The sequence below is a fragment of the Pichia kudriavzevii genome, chromosome 1 (assembly GCF_003054445.1).
Source record: "Pichia kudriavzevii chromosome 1, complete sequence".
Lineage (NCBI taxonomy): Eukaryota > Fungi > Ascomycota > Pichiomycetes > Pichiales > Pichiaceae > Pichia > Pichia kudriavzevii.
Genome location: NC_042506.1, coordinates 2,391,307 through 2,407,024, shown reverse-complemented (window position 1 = coordinate 2,407,024; position 15,718 = coordinate 2,391,307). Strand labels below are relative to the sequence as shown.

At 37.6% G+C, this 15,718-nt stretch overlaps 7 protein-coding genes and 2 non-coding genes across 9 annotated transcripts; 6 read left to right on the top strand and 3 right to left on the bottom strand.

Annotated features, from left to right (window-relative positions):
• Positions 1-122: 122 nt before the first annotated feature.
• Positions 123-194, bottom strand: C5L36_0Atrna2P. The gene has a single exon. It is a non-coding gene; the product is annotated as a tRNA-Pro (tRNA).
• A 1,713-nt stretch (positions 195-1,907) lies between these two features.
• On the top strand, positions 1,908-1,979 carry C5L36_0Atrna2E. The gene has a single exon. It is a non-coding gene; the product is annotated as a tRNA-Glu (tRNA).
• A 91-nt stretch (positions 1,980-2,070) lies between these two features.
• C5L36_0A10835 (uncharacterized protein) lies at positions 2,071-3,402 on the top strand (the record flags this gene model as incomplete). Its single annotated transcript, XM_029464116.1, has 1 exon — positions 2,071-3,402. The coding sequence occupies one exon, from the start codon at positions 2,071-2,073 to the stop codon at positions 3,400-3,402; it is 1,332 nt and encodes a 443-aa protein (XP_029319976.1).
• Positions 3,403-3,679: 277 nt separating this feature from the next.
• C5L36_0A10830 (uncharacterized protein) lies at positions 3,680-5,539 on the top strand (the record flags this gene model as incomplete). The annotated part of the gene is made up of 1 exon (XM_029464115.1): positions 3,680-5,539. One exon carries the CDS (start codon positions 3,680-3,682, stop codon positions 5,537-5,539), a length of 1,860 nt encoding a protein of 619 aa, XP_029319975.1.
• A 309-nt stretch (positions 5,540-5,848) lies between these two features.
• Positions 5,849-7,912, top strand: C5L36_0A10820 (uncharacterized protein; the record flags this gene model as incomplete). Its single annotated transcript, XM_029464114.1, has 1 exon — positions 5,849-7,912. The coding sequence occupies one exon, from the start codon at positions 5,849-5,851 to the stop codon at positions 7,910-7,912; it is 2,064 nt and encodes a 687-aa protein (XP_029319974.1).
• Positions 7,913-8,202: 290 nt separating this feature from the next.
• Positions 8,203-8,655, top strand: C5L36_0A10810 (uncharacterized protein; the record flags this gene model as incomplete). The annotated part of the gene is made up of 1 exon (XM_029464113.1): positions 8,203-8,655. One exon carries the CDS (start codon positions 8,203-8,205, stop codon positions 8,653-8,655), a length of 453 nt encoding a protein of 150 aa, XP_029319973.1.
• A 293-nt stretch (positions 8,656-8,948) lies between these two features.
• C5L36_0A10800 (uncharacterized protein) lies at positions 8,949-9,335 on the top strand (the record flags this gene model as incomplete). Its single annotated transcript, XM_029464112.1, has 1 exon — positions 8,949-9,335. One exon carries the CDS (start codon positions 8,949-8,951, stop codon positions 9,333-9,335), a length of 387 nt encoding a protein of 128 aa, XP_029319972.1.
• A 75-nt stretch (positions 9,336-9,410) lies between these two features.
• Positions 9,411-12,302, bottom strand: C5L36_0A10790 (uncharacterized protein; the record flags this gene model as incomplete). Its single annotated transcript, XM_029464111.1, has 1 exon — positions 9,411-12,302. One exon carries the CDS (start codon positions 12,300-12,302, stop codon positions 9,411-9,413), a length of 2,892 nt encoding a protein of 963 aa, XP_029319971.1.
• A 221-nt stretch (positions 12,303-12,523) lies between these two features.
• On the bottom strand, positions 12,524-15,448 carry C5L36_0A10780 (uncharacterized protein; the record flags this gene model as incomplete). The annotated part of the gene is made up of 1 exon (XM_029464110.1): positions 12,524-15,448. One exon carries the CDS (start codon positions 15,446-15,448, stop codon positions 12,524-12,526), a length of 2,925 nt encoding a protein of 974 aa, XP_029319970.1.
• Positions 15,449-15,718: the final 270 nt, after the last annotated feature.

Here is a 15,718-nt window from a genome sequence, read left to right as displayed (position 1 = left end):
AGTGATAGTCCTGACGAAAAAATGGTCCTTCTCTTACCAGACTCCATTCGCTGATTACGTGTCTTCTTTATCCAAGGTAGAAATTCACGCCAAAAAAAAATTGATATAAATTGAAAAATTAAGGGGTCAACTGGGAATTGAACCCAGGGCCTCTCGCACCCAAAGCGAGAATCATACCACTAGACCATTAACCCGCTTATGAATGTGAAAGTGTTTCTGGTGGTCCGTACTTTAGAATCTGATTATTGCTTATTTATATCTTATATATTTTTATACGTTAATTCTCTGAGAACATATATGGAATGTTCTCTGTTTAAATAGTTATTCTTTAATTTAAAAATAGCATTTTGAGGGATTCAATTATCTTCTAGAACTTCTGTTTAACCTTCTACAATCTTCTTCAACCTTCTATATGATTACCCGATTAAGAAATAGAGAGATAGTCCTTTGTCTGATCTTTTACAGAATGTGTAAGGGACTAGGTGTAAGCTGTCGAAATGATTTTCTTGTTTGGGATGTTTCGACGGTTGAATCTTTTCAAGAATAATCACTAATCTTATCAATAGCTATAGTATTGTACTCAGGAATGATAATTGTGATACACGTATTAGTAAGTACGCAACAGGTGTATAATCGCACGAGTAGACAATGCGTATGGTGGAAGTTAGTTGTAGTAGAAGTAGTAATAGATTTCTCTCTTTCTCCTTCTACTGCTTTCACTCCCGATTAGGAGCTATATCAGCTATATCAATTCTATATAACAGGATATTGTCTGTCTTATATACTTCACGCCCGCAACCTGGAATCACCCTGAGTTGCTACCCTTTTTCGTATAGCAGACTCCTGTACGAGCTTATTACGTTTTAGGTCTTTATTTTTTTTTACTGTGCCAGTCCTGTCATAGCCCGTTGATAAATGATAATTAATTTATGCCAATGACAGTGTCTCCGACGGCTTCTCTATGCCTATGTTCTACATGATCAACGAAACTAACTCTCTTTGCTTCCTACTACGAATACTTGACCCTTGTTAACTTCCCTTATTCCAAAATCGAAACCTCAACATCAGTATGTTATCATCTATCTACTGGTACTTCCCTTTTTTTTGAAACACATCCTAAAAAATCATTTCCAGGTTTAATATTTGCAGACAGTCAGACTTGTGATGAAGGTTTTGTATACAAGAAATGGAAGTTTCATAAAGTTTTTTTAGGGAAAGTGGTTAGCTTTATTGATTACAAAAGGTTTACAACGTACTATAGCTCTATTGGAGTAAGTGGTGCAGGTGAATACCACATACATTAGATAAAGTAGGTGATAAGGGAGCAAATTCCTAGGTTTCATGCCTGTAATTAGTTTTATATTCGACTATTTTGAACATTTATGAAATCTAAAGATAAAGCTATAAGATACAATAATGTTGAAATCACTACTCTAGGAAACTGTTGTTTATGTTGGAATTGGTAATTGAAATTAACTAGTTCAGATTGCAAATATCTCTATTGATCTGAGCTAGGGCAAGCAAATTTACTGGAACGATCTGTCAGAATTGGAATGGTATTATTTCACAATTGATATACTTTTTTTTCACATTTCCTATCCGTGAAAGCTGAGTCCATCCAAAGGAATCTGGTTTGATATAAGCATCGAATTCATTAAAATATTAGGTTTATTTCCCTTACCCAGGTTTGTATTAAAATTCTTTTTTCAGTGAACTCTTTAAGAAAGATCATCCTATAACCTTCATTATATACACAAAAGGCAAATAAATACTAGCTAATTATTAAGAAAAACTCAATTGGGGAGTAATAGATAAGAAGCCTCTTCACACATTTTGAAAAACATTGTAATGGTCTCTAATAATGGCTTGAAATCTGAATTAAATCCTGTAAGAATACACTCTATAAATCCGATATAGTGTAACGGCTATCACGGTCCGCTTTCACCGGGCAGACCCGGGTTCGACTCCCGGTATCGGAATTATTTTTGGATTTTTTTCACATATCAAGTCTTTTTACTGAAACACAGAAATGCCAAGTGTTTGAGCACATTTCACAGTTCCCTAAACAGCATGATCATTCCACATGAAATACAAATTTGGTTATACAAAAATGGCCTAAGTTATGTTTTTAATGAAAGCATACTCAATTCGCCTCTAGTATTCTCACCTATTGAACATTATGTTTTGCATTTCCTTGTACTTACGTTAATTCATGTTTTACCAAACACTAATTACAGACTGATTTTTGGCCTTTTAGTTTCAGTTTTACATTTGTTCTATTCTCCTTTCAATTACTTACCACCGGGATGTGATAACCTCACAGTCCTACTTCATTACATCGCAATTTTACAGCTGTTAAATTATACCTTGAATTTGTTTTTTTCGGTCCCTGACAAAACAGACTATCGCTTGGCACAGTACAAGATCAACGAAAAAGGCGAGCTTCTCTATGACCCAGCAAGATATCGGCCTTTAACCCGCCAAAAGCTACACTGGGCATTTCATCGATGTTTTGGTAATTTCAGAGGAGTGGGATGGAATTTTGAGGTCTCTCAAATTAGAAGAAGACCACGAAAAGAGAATGTGTTTAGATTTATTTTGCTCAAATGTATCCTATACGAATGTTTGCTCAAGTTTATATTCTATGATCTTGCAAACTTTGCCTTGATTTTATGTGACCTCAACAAAGAGCTTGGACCGCTTGCTTCTCCCACAATAACTAAGATTTACAATCTGATCCATCACAATAGTTTTGCGTTACTACTCTTAACCACTCTTTCCTCTTCGTATTGTGTTTATTATGGGCTCAATTTAGTCTACTGGCAAACATGCGTCTTTTCGTTATTCTTTGGGCTATCCAATGTTGAAGACTGGCCGGACCAATTCATGATAGGAGAAGGTGGTTTTACCGTTTCAAGTTTCTGGTCATGTTGGTGGCACCAATTGATTTCAAGGGATGCTTATATGAACTCAAAGAGATTATTTGGCAAAGTTCGAAATCCTTTTTTACGGAGATACCTTCTATGTGTCTCTACATTTTTTATTGCTGGCCTAATTCATGCTTTTGCATCTTCGCAGCTTAAAAGTAGAAGGAGTCCTAGTCATCGTGTACATGGTTCATCGCTTATCGAATTTTTGTGCGATACTCAGGGGACCTTTATTTTATTCCTTGGTTCAGCTCACATTATAGTATTTGAATGGCTCTTATTCAACCAGATGAAGAAGAGAGGACTAAACAAGCCCACTAACTTGAGGTGTCTAAAACATACTCTGCAGCTAATATATATCGGCAGCGTTCTAGCCATTCCAGTTTACATGTACATTCGTGAGCTTTATTCATTGGGAGTTGTCTTCCCCCAATTTCATCAAGATCACCTATCACTATCACAATTTATTTATTGAACTATCTGGTTGGAGTGTTTTAGCATCCCTTGTTTTAATGTACATCCAATTTCCGAGGCAGCTAATAGTTTGATTTTGTAGTATCTTTTATATATTACTTACTTGCGGAGCGAAAAAAAATATCAAGCCAAAAGTAAACAAAGATTTTGAGGATCAACGATTCTAATGGTTTAGCAGAAAAGTCAAAAGAGTTTTCAGATATCACTTTGAACGATTGGATAAGTGGCACGATTTGGTCAAGAGATAGGCTCTAGTTGCTGAGAATAAAGTTGGAATTATGGCTGGATCCACAATACAACATGACGGTGAGGGGGAACATAGGATGGCAGAGATATCTAGATTAGGTTTATTTTCTCCAGTGAATGATACCGCCAATTCTTCGAATATGGATTCAATGGATACTTTTACTAGTATATCCACACAAACCTCCCCTATGTTAGATATGGAACAATTTCTTAAAGAAGAGATCTTGAACCCAATTGATTCCAGTTACGGATCACATGATTCAGATAGTACTGTTATTCAATATGCCCAAAATGTTTGTAGAAACACTTTTGAAATTGATGCACAACTGAATCAAAACTTTACAAAAGATTTCCATGCTCTATCCACTAAGAAAAGGGCCAGTACTACTATAAACAAATTTGAGGCTCTGTTTAATAGATACATAAACGCAGTGAGAGAATCTGAAGAAGCCACAGACTTAGACATACATACTACATTCGAAGAATTCAAGTACGATGTGATCACAAATTACCTATCCAGAACATCGACCCATTTCCATAGCGCTATTGAGCTAGATAATAGTACCAATGAATATGAAAACCAAGATGATGCTAAGGAGAGGTTATTTATCAAATTACGAGATACGCCATATGCAATTTTACTACATTCGGTGATGCCAAAATTGATTGTTTTCAGCATTGGCTCTTACATACGCAATAATATAAAGTTACTTGGGCTACGGGCAAAAATAAGCTTAACTATTCTGATAACATCCATAGTAAACATGGTCAATAACGCCAAAAATGGAGTAAAATTTTATGCAAATCTAATGAAATACAGAACAAGGAAATTGTTACGACGCATTAGTGACCTAGAAAGATATTTCACAAAGGAAAAAGTCAGGAAACGTAAAGTTGGAACGTCCAAAGTGAACATTTTATCCAGTTCTGTGCATTTTTTAATCACAGTATTGGTGAAAAGAATACATGGATTTATAAGGATTGGAATAAATCCTAGCTCTCTTTGGAATTATCTTGTATTATATGGGCTTGATCATAATTTTGAGGAGTTAAAGGTTGTTAGAAGCATAACGAATAATTCTGGGAATTGTTCTTGTATATGGAACGATCAATTTGCTCGATTGATAAGAACCTTGGACTACGTGAAAAAGATACTGCTTTGCGTCATTATGAGCTCCGTTGAATTGAGGAATAACGGATTTGGCGATGAGGAAATAAAAAAATGTAAGGCATTTACTAGGAAATTTTTAAACAAATTTGGATTTGAAGATCCCATAATGAAGGAACAAAACTTACAAATATCAACAAGAATTCTTTTCATTACCGTTAATGTTTCCGATTTACTCGATTTCCTAGAGAGTTTTCGAAAAGAACTTGGCTCTGGCGATTATGGTTACAACACTTGTGAGACTTCGGAATTGGATACTCTAAGCGAGACTAATGAGGATGAACGGGTCAAAGAATTAAGTGATATCATAGACCGAATTACTACTAAAATAGATTTAGTCGAGTTAGGCATCAATTCTAAGGAGTCAAACATGGAGCATTTGGGAAAAGAAATAGATGATTTAGTGAAATGCTATCGAGAAATGGCTTCAGGAAAGTCTAAAAGAATGACATTTGACAATATCGAGTTGAAGAAGTTAAGAATGAGCGATATTTTGCTAGACGAGTTTGAAGAAGAGCAGTTGAAAAAGCATAGGCGGAGTAGCGGGCTTAATGTCAGTTTGGTGTCTGTTGTCAAAGAAGAAGAAGAAGAAGAAGCCTGCGAGGACATAGTTGTAGACGAACAAGCTACTGCCACGGAAGAGTTTAAGAAGACCCTTGAAAAACTGTGCATGAAAAAAATCCCCAAGGAGACCACAGGACTCGATAGCTCTGTCTTAGCATGATCATGTCGCATCTGTAATTCTATCCGGCATATACAAAAGATCTGTACAAGCCCAATTGTAATTATAGCTTCAGTAGCTGAAAGTAAGCTGAACATTGATATATTCAGGCGCTACGTAATTGGATTTATAGCACCTTTAAAATTGCAAAACCGTCAACTTATCCGACCAATCAAAATGCGCACACGGCGATGGCACGCACTGATAGCAGAGATAGAACTGAATGTGAATGATTGTCCGTTGTATTTACGCCCAATGCAAGAGGAGCATCTGTGAAGACTTGTAGCTGAATACGGTCCCCCTCTTTTGCCAATGACCTTGACAGAAAAACCAAAGGAGAGTTCTGCAGTTACGCTATGGAGAATGTACTCCAAGGCCAAGGCAGGTCTTCCGTACAAATCAAGAATGGAAAATCTTACTTGGAGACTCATGTACATTAACATGAGAAGAAACATTGACACAAATAAAAGGCAAAATCTAGAAACAGCATCGCTAAACACATCCAACGAGTCTAGTAACCCGAATTCTAGTAGCAGATGGCCTCAGTTTCCGGATTTGAATTTTGGTGAAAACCATGACAACTTTAGTGTCAATGACAGGGACAACGACACAAAGAAACATATGGAGTTCACATACCTTGATCATATAAAAGCACTATCTAATGAAGACTCTGATCATAACCAGCAACGATCAAATAAAGGATTTCCGAGGAAAGATATTCCGAATGCTCAAAGAGGCCACTTTTCCAAGTTATCACAATCTTTCCAGCATCAACATACAAACAAACCGGGTCGACCTACAAGACCTTCTCTTACGCCGACGTTAAGCCAAGCAAATTCGTTTTCTAACATGAATTTGATGGGTGTATCACCTAAATCCTCAAACCATAGTTATGGTATCCAAATGCAGCATGCCCAGCAATCAAAGCAATTGCATTTGCAGCAACAAGCACAACCACCACCTCCACCACCATCATCATCAGAAGCAGTACCATCGTACTCATTCAATTCTCTTAATACGTCCAATTTTGAGTTTGGAAGTAATTATGGGGACTATGATACCCCTACAGAACAAGATTTGCTTCTATCTACTTCTGTTCAAACGAATTCACCTTCGTCATTTTCAGCAAAGGAATTAAACGTTGGCAGTGTACCTACATATAGTCACTTTAGCAGCTCATTTTCTATCCCCAATTCACTTAATGGCCACAGCTATTCCTTTTCTCAGACTCAATTTCCCACATTCAATAGGGAGGAACCCGTAATTTCCTCATCCAGCATGTCAAATATAAACAGCGAGTTGTTCAAGAGAGAGCTGAATCAAAATGTAGACTTTTTTGATTCCCCTATGGACTCACCAATCAAATCAAATATGAAATTGACAAACGTTAACCTAGATCTTGACGACCGGTCCTTATCAATGCATCATGAATCTCATAGTCATATAGATTTTGATCTCCACGGAGATATCAATTTGATTGATTCAATACCTTCACTAGACTCATATGGAAAAGAAACAGGCTCCACTTCACCGCCAAAAACTGCCAGAAAATCATCTTCAGCCTCCATGTCCTTTTCTTCTTCAAAGCAACAGTCGGCTAAGATAACTAAAAGAACATCTACTTCTAATGCTGCCATGAAAAGAAAATCAACCTCTTCACGTCGAAAAAAGACAGAGAGCAACACCCCAACATCTCAGAATAATACCCCATCTAATTCAACATCAACCTCTAGTACAACCAAAACAGCTGCCACGACAAATCCGTCAAATGGCGACAGCGACATATCTTGTACTAATTGCCATACAAAAACTACGCCACTTTGGAGGAGAAACCCAGAAGGACAACCGCTCTGTAATGCATGTGGCTTGTTTCTCAAACTACATGGTGTTGTTCGTCCGTTAAGTTTAAAGACTGATGTTATCAAGAAGCGGCAGAGAGGTACGACTTCCGCAACCAAAAAGAGAAGAGGAAAATCCGAACAAGAGAATCCGAACGACAACTCATCAAATAATAACGATTCAAAACTTGATTTTGATAATCAAGAATCTAAAATAGATACAATCAGAGACTCAGAAAAAACCAGCGGAAATACACACAATGTTTCATCATTGTCCAAAGATAAGATGATAGCCAACGACTTGAATATGGATTCCTTGATGGATCTAGACCAACCATTAGACCATTCGTACTTCATTGACAATTTTGATGCCAACGTGATGATGAAAGAAGATATGGTAGTTCACAATACACCGCAATTATCACCATACGATCACAAGTCTCTAGAAAATACCACACCCGCCATCTCTGGACCGCATACCAACAACAGTTCAGACATGAAACCACAGAACTGGGACTGGCTGAACATGGAAATCTAGCTTGACTGTATCTTTAATCTCGTTTTACCTGTACCTATAGAGTTTATGTTAGATATTTGTAATATTAGAGAAACTCCCTCATGGCAACGTTCAGTTCAATTGTATAAGATGAACATCTGCTACCCAGCTTAAAATTGTCCCCGCGGGATACTCCGCGGGCTAACATGGTGCAGTTTCTCAAGAGGGTACGATAGACACCAATAGGCTAATTTGATGAAAAAACCTTGTCACCTCATATACAATGATATTTTCTTTACAATACCGGCGTTTGCACTGCAAGGATATAAGCCATGCCATTTGACGACGAGAAAGGTATGCAAATAGCATACGAAGAAGCGTTAGCAGGCTACAACGAGGGCGGTATTCCGATCGGGGCATGTTTAATTCACGAAGACGGTAGAGTCATTGGCCGTGGTCATAATATGAGGGTCCAAAGAGGCTCGATGACGTTGCATGCAGAGATATCATGTTTTGAGAATTGTGGTAGACTGCCAGCATCTATTACTTCAAAGTGTACCTTGTATTCCACGCTCAGCCCCTGTACAATGTGCACAGGTTCGGCCTTGTTGTTCAAGATACCAAGAGTAGTGTTTGGTGAAAACCAGACATTTGTTGGCGGTGAGGATTGGCTGGCTAAACATAAAGTGAAAGTGATCAATGTACAAGATCAAAGATGCAAGGATATTATGGCCAAATTTATCAAAGAGCACCCAGAGATTTGGAATGAAGACATTGGTGAGTAAAGGCTACTCTTTGTATGAATACTGGTTAGCAAAAAGCTAGATAGAATAGTGTACGTTTATAGAAGACGGATGGCGCCGCTATGCATCCTTGTAAGTCGACCTTCTGTTTGAACAAAATTGCTATTTTTGACTCTGTATATTATGATGTTGTAGTTGTAACAACGCGGCATAAAGGGGAATTTCACCAATACAATTTGCAGATTACTGGATTTTTGTGAATTTCAAAATTTGTACGTTAGATTTCTATCTGGCCAGTCTTCTGGTGTATCCTTGTTCCAGTATTCAAACGAAGCATGCCATCAAACAAAAGAACACATCAACAGAGTAATAGAGCTACGAAGAGGAAAACTAAGCGTCAGAATATTGGTGCAAAATACACACTGTATGTGACAAATTTAAACAGCAAAATAAAACCGGTGAAAATGAAGGAGAATTTGTATATACTTTTCTCGTCATTTGCTGATGTTTTGGAGATACATTATCCCAGGAAAGACAGGCGTGGCCAGGGATGGATAGTGGTTTCATCCCCCGAAGAAGCTGCTCAATGTATTGAGAAGTTGGACAATTTTCAAATGTTTGAAAATCAAATACATGTTAATCTTGCAAGGAAAGATGCAAATATAATAGGCGAATTAACCAAATTAGAATCCCATGACAAGGAAGATGAAGATGAAGATTAAGCATAACATTTTTCTGCAACATAAAACTTTACTAAACCTCTATAGACTCTATTTTATACTAGTAGATTAGCTTGCTCATCTACGATTTTTACTTAATCTCCAACTTTCATTCACATCAAATCTGTTATACAATGGTTGGATTTTCTCTCTCTTTTTGGAGATACTCAGTTCACCTTCATTGGCTTTCCTGAAAACGCCAGACGCATATTGGATGAGCCATGCAGGATCTATCTTAGTCGTGCAATGCATGTACTCTCTATTAGTCAAAACCAAGGTGTGGTAAATCACGTATTCTACACCGGGAACTCTGAATAAAGACGAACTAGGATGTACATAGACGGATATGTTGTCTATCAACGTTCTAAAAGCTCCGTTTTCATCGTTATGCCCATGATTCGTCGATCTCTTGGCACAATTTTTGAAAAATCCCGACACAAAGGCCTTACGGACTTGGTCAAGTTTATTTTTGCAGCTGACTAGCTCTAATGTGATGCCCTTTTCTTTCTTGTTGATATTCTCTAATAATTTTATCAGCTGCTTCTTCACATCCCTTGCCTTTCTCATCGATTTCTCATGGACAAAGTTTTCGGTACACCAATCTTTCGAAAACCCATTTGCTTCCCACTTTTTGTAAGTGTTTAATAGAGTTAAGTGGTCCCCGTTATAATCATCAAAACGCTGCTTCATTTTGTCAGCAAGTTCCCGCTTTTCACGTGGTCTATAAAAAACATCTGGGACACTCAACATAGAAATCACCTCGATAACTTCATAGCTGCAGCCAAATTCAAATGACTTGATCAAAGTTTTAGCTAGCATTGGCTCCATAGGGAAATACGCCATGTACCTGCCAACATCCGTTAGCCTTCCATCACCATCTAGCGCTTCTAGAATATACAATTCCTCCAAAGCTTTCAAAATTGAATCTTCCTTTGGTCTATCCATAAAACCAAAATTTAGAATATCATTTATTCCCATCGCCTTAAGCATCAATATTGTATGTGATAGATTTTGCCTTAGAATTTCTGGAACAGTATTTGCTTGCATCTCTCTTAAATACGCATTTTTGGTGTATAATCTATAGCACACACCCGGTCCCGTTCTACCAGCTCTACCCGATCTTTGGTCGGCTTGGGCTCTTGAAATCGGCTGAACAACGAGTGAGTCCATACTTCGCCTCGGATCATAAGCATTAACCTTGACGAATCCTGGATCAATGACGTAGTAGATACCATCGATAGTAATAGATGTTTCTGCTATGTTTGTCGCAATGACAACCTTACGTTTTCCTTCAGGAGTGGGCTCAAAAATCCTACTCTGCATCTCAGTAGGCATTGCTGAGAAAATTGGTAAGACAATAAGCTCAGAGAGATTGGGATCTGCCTTATAAAGTACACTCATTTTCTGAACTATGGTTTCACAACAAGTCTCAATTTCCTCTCTACCCGTAAGGAAAACAAGAATATCACCAGGTGGATTATTTGTATGAACATCAATGACAGTATCGATGGTTGCCTCAATGTAGTCTAATTCCGGTGTCTTGGTGTAGTATATCTTCACAGGGAAGGTACGCCCTTTTATATGGAAAACAGGACAGTCGTTAAAGTATTGGGAAAATTTTGTAGAGTCTAGGGTAGCCGACGTCACTATAAGTTTTAGAGTTCCCTTTCTTTTGATAACAGCGTCTCTCAACAAGGCAAACAATATGTCAGTGGCAACAGTTCTTTCGTGAGCTTCATCCAACATAACTACGGAATATCTAGACATGAGAGGATCCACCAAGGCTTCTCTTTGCAGCATACCATCAGTCATATACTTAATTCTGGTTTTGCTACTGGTACAATCCTCGAATCTGACATTATAACCAACTTCTTCACCCACTTTACAGTTGACTTCCTCAGCAACCCTTTTTGCAACGCTAATGGCGGCAACCCTTCTAGGCTGTGTACAAGCTATGATGCCATCATTAGCATAGCCGCCTTCAGCCAAATACTGGGTGATTTGTGTAGTTTTACCAGAACCTGTTTCACCGACAATAACTACAAAGTTATTTTCCCTCACAGTATTTAAAAGGTCTTCTCTGACCTGAAATACAGGCAATGATTCCCTTTGTTCTTGTATACTTATTTTGGATTTGATACCATAAGATTGTGCTTTTGATTGTCTTTTCCATTCCAGAATAGCAGACTTTTCAATTTCTTCAGTTTCTTGGCGCTTGAGTTCTTTTTCCAACCGTTCTTTAGCAACAGGATCATCAACATACTGACTTTTGCTTAGCTCTCTCCTTCGTTTCTCCTCACTAAGTCTTTTTTCAAGCTTTTGTAATTTACACTCTTTCATTATTTGACTACCCGTTTTGGCAATTTTATCTAAAGTTGCAGATCTAGGATCCATTTTCTTCTCGATAGTTGGTTTACCTTGAACTCTAGTCGATTGTTTGTCCATCAGAGCACTTGTTTTTTTGTTCATACTTCTGGTTAGCTTATCTTTGTAAGGATGTAAAAACTGCGGGACCTCCGTGTTTAACTGAATCTCTATAATCTCGTTTCCAGTATCCACATCATCTTCACTTTCAACCTCGGCAAAAGGATCTTCCGTGTTTCCTCTAATTATTCGTTGCTTTTTGGCACCGTAAGATGAATTTATTTGGTTTCTTTCCCATGCATCCATATCATTTCGACGTTTAAAACCAGTATGCAAATCTGTATCAACAGTTTTTAACAAGCCTTTTCTTTGATCTACGTCCTTGATCGACAAACTGATCTTCCCATCTCCAGATATACGTAATACACGCACAAAAACTTCATCGCCTCTGTTTAGTTTAATTCCCGATTCGATTATGTCTGAGTTATGACATAATCCTTCCTTTGATTGCCCCGGAATAGAAATAAAGGCACCAAAATGCTTTATGGTCTTGACAAAGCCTTTAACTATCTGACCTTCTTGCAAATTTAAAGCAGGCATTGACATTGAAAGAAAGGTCGAATATTTCTTACATAAAAAAGATGGAATATATCCAGCTTTGTTTTTTTTTTTTTTTTTTGGATCGCAAGTTACCTGAATTTAATGAGGCTCGTCAAATTTAGTAACTTCAATCTTACAAGGACAAATCGATTCATTTCAATGACAGAATATAATAAGTCATAAGGTTACCAATTATAAAAGTAAATGTTAATTTAAATGGTTTACAACTACTTTGAAATTGATTGTTCCAGCGTTTTCATTGCTTTTTTAGTTGGCTTAGTATAGCCAGGCGTTGGAGAGTAAATTCTGCTGTAGCTCGGATATGTAGGTTCCAAGGGTGAGCCTAATAAATGTTCACTTGTTCTTTTTTTGGACAAATTAAGAGGAGTAGCTCTTCCTGAGGTAGGCGAAGATACCCTATTTTCATTAAAGGATAACTGACTGATTTTCTCATTCATAACAGAGACGCCACTTAGACTTCCGCTGTCGGCACTCAACATCTCTTGCTGGCGTGCTTCTTCATAATTTGTTTTTAGTGAAGATTTTGCCTTATTGAAATCACATATGGAGAACTCTGTTAGGACATCATCATAATCATGATTATCTTCTTCGACATCTGCATCTTCATCATCATCTTCAGCGACTAGGTCTTCATTTTCTTCAGTGACAGGTAAAATAGGAAATTTCATTGACCCTCTCCTCATATACATTCGCCCGCCCCCTCTATTTTTTTTCGTTCTTTGTGTTACTTTACTAGCACTATCATCATACCTCTGTGACACTGAATCATGTTCCTCATCAAGATCATCATCTTGGTCGCTGGTTTCTTCCTCAATCGTCTGATTTTCCCCCTGAGGCTTCAAGAAATTTGGTTTAGATTTTGGTGCTCCAATATTGAATGCCCAGGTCGTAGTGATCTTTTTGTTAATCGGTGACCTACCCCTTCTCATTCTGGCATTGGTACTTAGGTTTCTATTATTCATAGACTTTGTGAACGAATCAACAGAATTGGATCTCGATAGTGCCACGAAAGAGGAGCTTGGTGATTCTGCTTGGGAATAGTTTGCAGACCAGTCACTTATTGCTCTGGTAATTCTGGGTTTGTTATTTGATGTTTGGGTTGGTGTCAGATTCAGTTGTGAAGATGTGCCAAGGTGTTCGGAGCTTATATTAAGTGTGATCTTAGGAACACTTTTACCCTTGACACCTTTTTCAGCACTAGCTTCTTGGTTCCGCTTGTTATTCAGAGGTATTATATTAGCATCAGTTGAATATCCCGTCATATATCCGGATGCGTTTGAAGTTTCGGAGGCAGACGTCTGTATTGAGTAAGTCGAGAGACGATCTCCAAGTTGAGTAGTGTCGGATTTTTTTTGAGCCACACCTGTAGTTTTTGATGTTTCTCTATCGTTCAGATTAACCTTATTCAACTTTGGCAATGATGAAGACATTGACGCATTTCTTATATTTGAGGCATTTTCTTTAAAATTATCAGTGCTTCTGTTATTAGATGATTTTGTATTAATAGTTATTATTTTGGGCAGCAATGGTTTATCCTCCTCGTTTTTGGTATCTTTCAAACTTGAATGTGATTTCTTCGTCTTAAATATATTGAAAACAGAGAACTTTGACTTATTCTTTTGAGTAGATTTAGTTGTTGTTTCAGTACTCCTAGATAAGACACTCAAGTCATCTTTTTTCCTACTTTCATCCCTTTCAGCTATGGAATTCAACCTGCTTAATGGGCTCAAAACCTCACCACTGCTTCGTACCATAGCCTTTATTTTAGAGATAGAAGAGGCCTGGTTAAGGGAACTATCATTATCAGACTCATTTCCTCTACTGGATCGACTCCCAATTGCATATCCATTACTACCGTCCTCATGGGCATCGTTGGATGCCCCAGGAGATGAGCTGAAAGCTGATCTTGAACGGCTTATAAATGATCTCGTTCTTGTCAGCTTTAAGACGCTGGTAGATTTCTTCAACCTTGATTTCTTTTTGTTCTTTTTTTCAGCTTTGTCGTTTACTAACACCCATATTCCGTATGCGGAATCTAAAGTTTCCTCTTGTATGGCACGTTTCAAAATCTCACGATCTATACCTGCGTTCACCAAATTTTTAAATAAGGTTTTTTCTGATGATGTCAGATCAGACCAGCTATTTTTGGCATTGGACGTATCATAAATTAGCTTATTAATAATATCTATTTGTTCCTTCCCACCATAACTTTCAAAAATCGGCAAGCCTAATACATCTTCTAAAGATCCAATTCTGTCTTCGGCATCTTTTGCTAGCATTATACTTAACAACTGTTTGATTTGCCCTAATTCATTGGTAAAATTTGAATCCAAATTTTCCAAGCTTTCTAAATATCTTGGCTTGTTATGAACTATGGCATATTCTAGTTCTTTGGGATCCGAAGAATCATCAAATGGCATCTCTCCTGTTAACATAGTATATAAAATCACACCTAATGCCCATATATCAATCTTAATTCCTGAATAAGGAACGCGTTTGACTAATTCTGGTGCCATATATGCTCCCGTGCCACAATATTCTGACAGTAAAGACTTAGTGCCATGTGGCGTGAATGGTAGTTCTCTGGTGAAACCAAAATCAGACAACTTGACATTCATTTCTTTATCTAGTAGGATATTTTCAAGTTTGAGATCACGATGGCAGCAGTCGTTTTTGTGTAAGTAGTATACTGCTCCCAAAATTTGTGTGAAAATCCGTAAAGAGTCATTGACCGCCAAACTTCCCCGTGATATCACATACTCGTATAAGTCACCGGAAGGATAGTACTCAAGAACCATGTAGACTGAGCTTTCTGTGAATATCAGCTCATAAAGTTTTGTGATGTGAGGATGATGTCGATATTCTCGCAAGTAATAAAACTCTCTCATTAAGTTATCGTTGCTCGGACCACCCATCGATAACTCATTGACATTTCTATTCCCTTTTTTCAAGCAGACTTTACAACGAAGCAATGTGTGGTAGCCAAGATACACTTTCCCAAATGCACCTGATCCGATTTCTGAAATGATTCTATAGTTACCGACATCTGTTAGCTCTAGGGCTGAAAACTTCTTTATCAAATTTGTATACTCTTGGGCTTTCTGGAAAGTAGAGTTAGTATTCATTGACATAGGTTAGCTGAAAGGAAAACCAAAAATATCCAAACTATTCATACTTTCGTATATGCTGCTCGTTCATCAATAATATTTCTATTATTCATGGCCAATTAGCAAACAATTCTCAGTGGAGGTGTGGGATGTAACTGTTTGGGACTATCGTACAGACTTATGAAAACTATTGCTATTGTTTTATATAGAAAAATGCCCTCTCCGTAGATACATCTCCTATGCGCGATTACTTGCCCGCAATTTCATGTTTGCAAACAAGACGTGTATTGACTT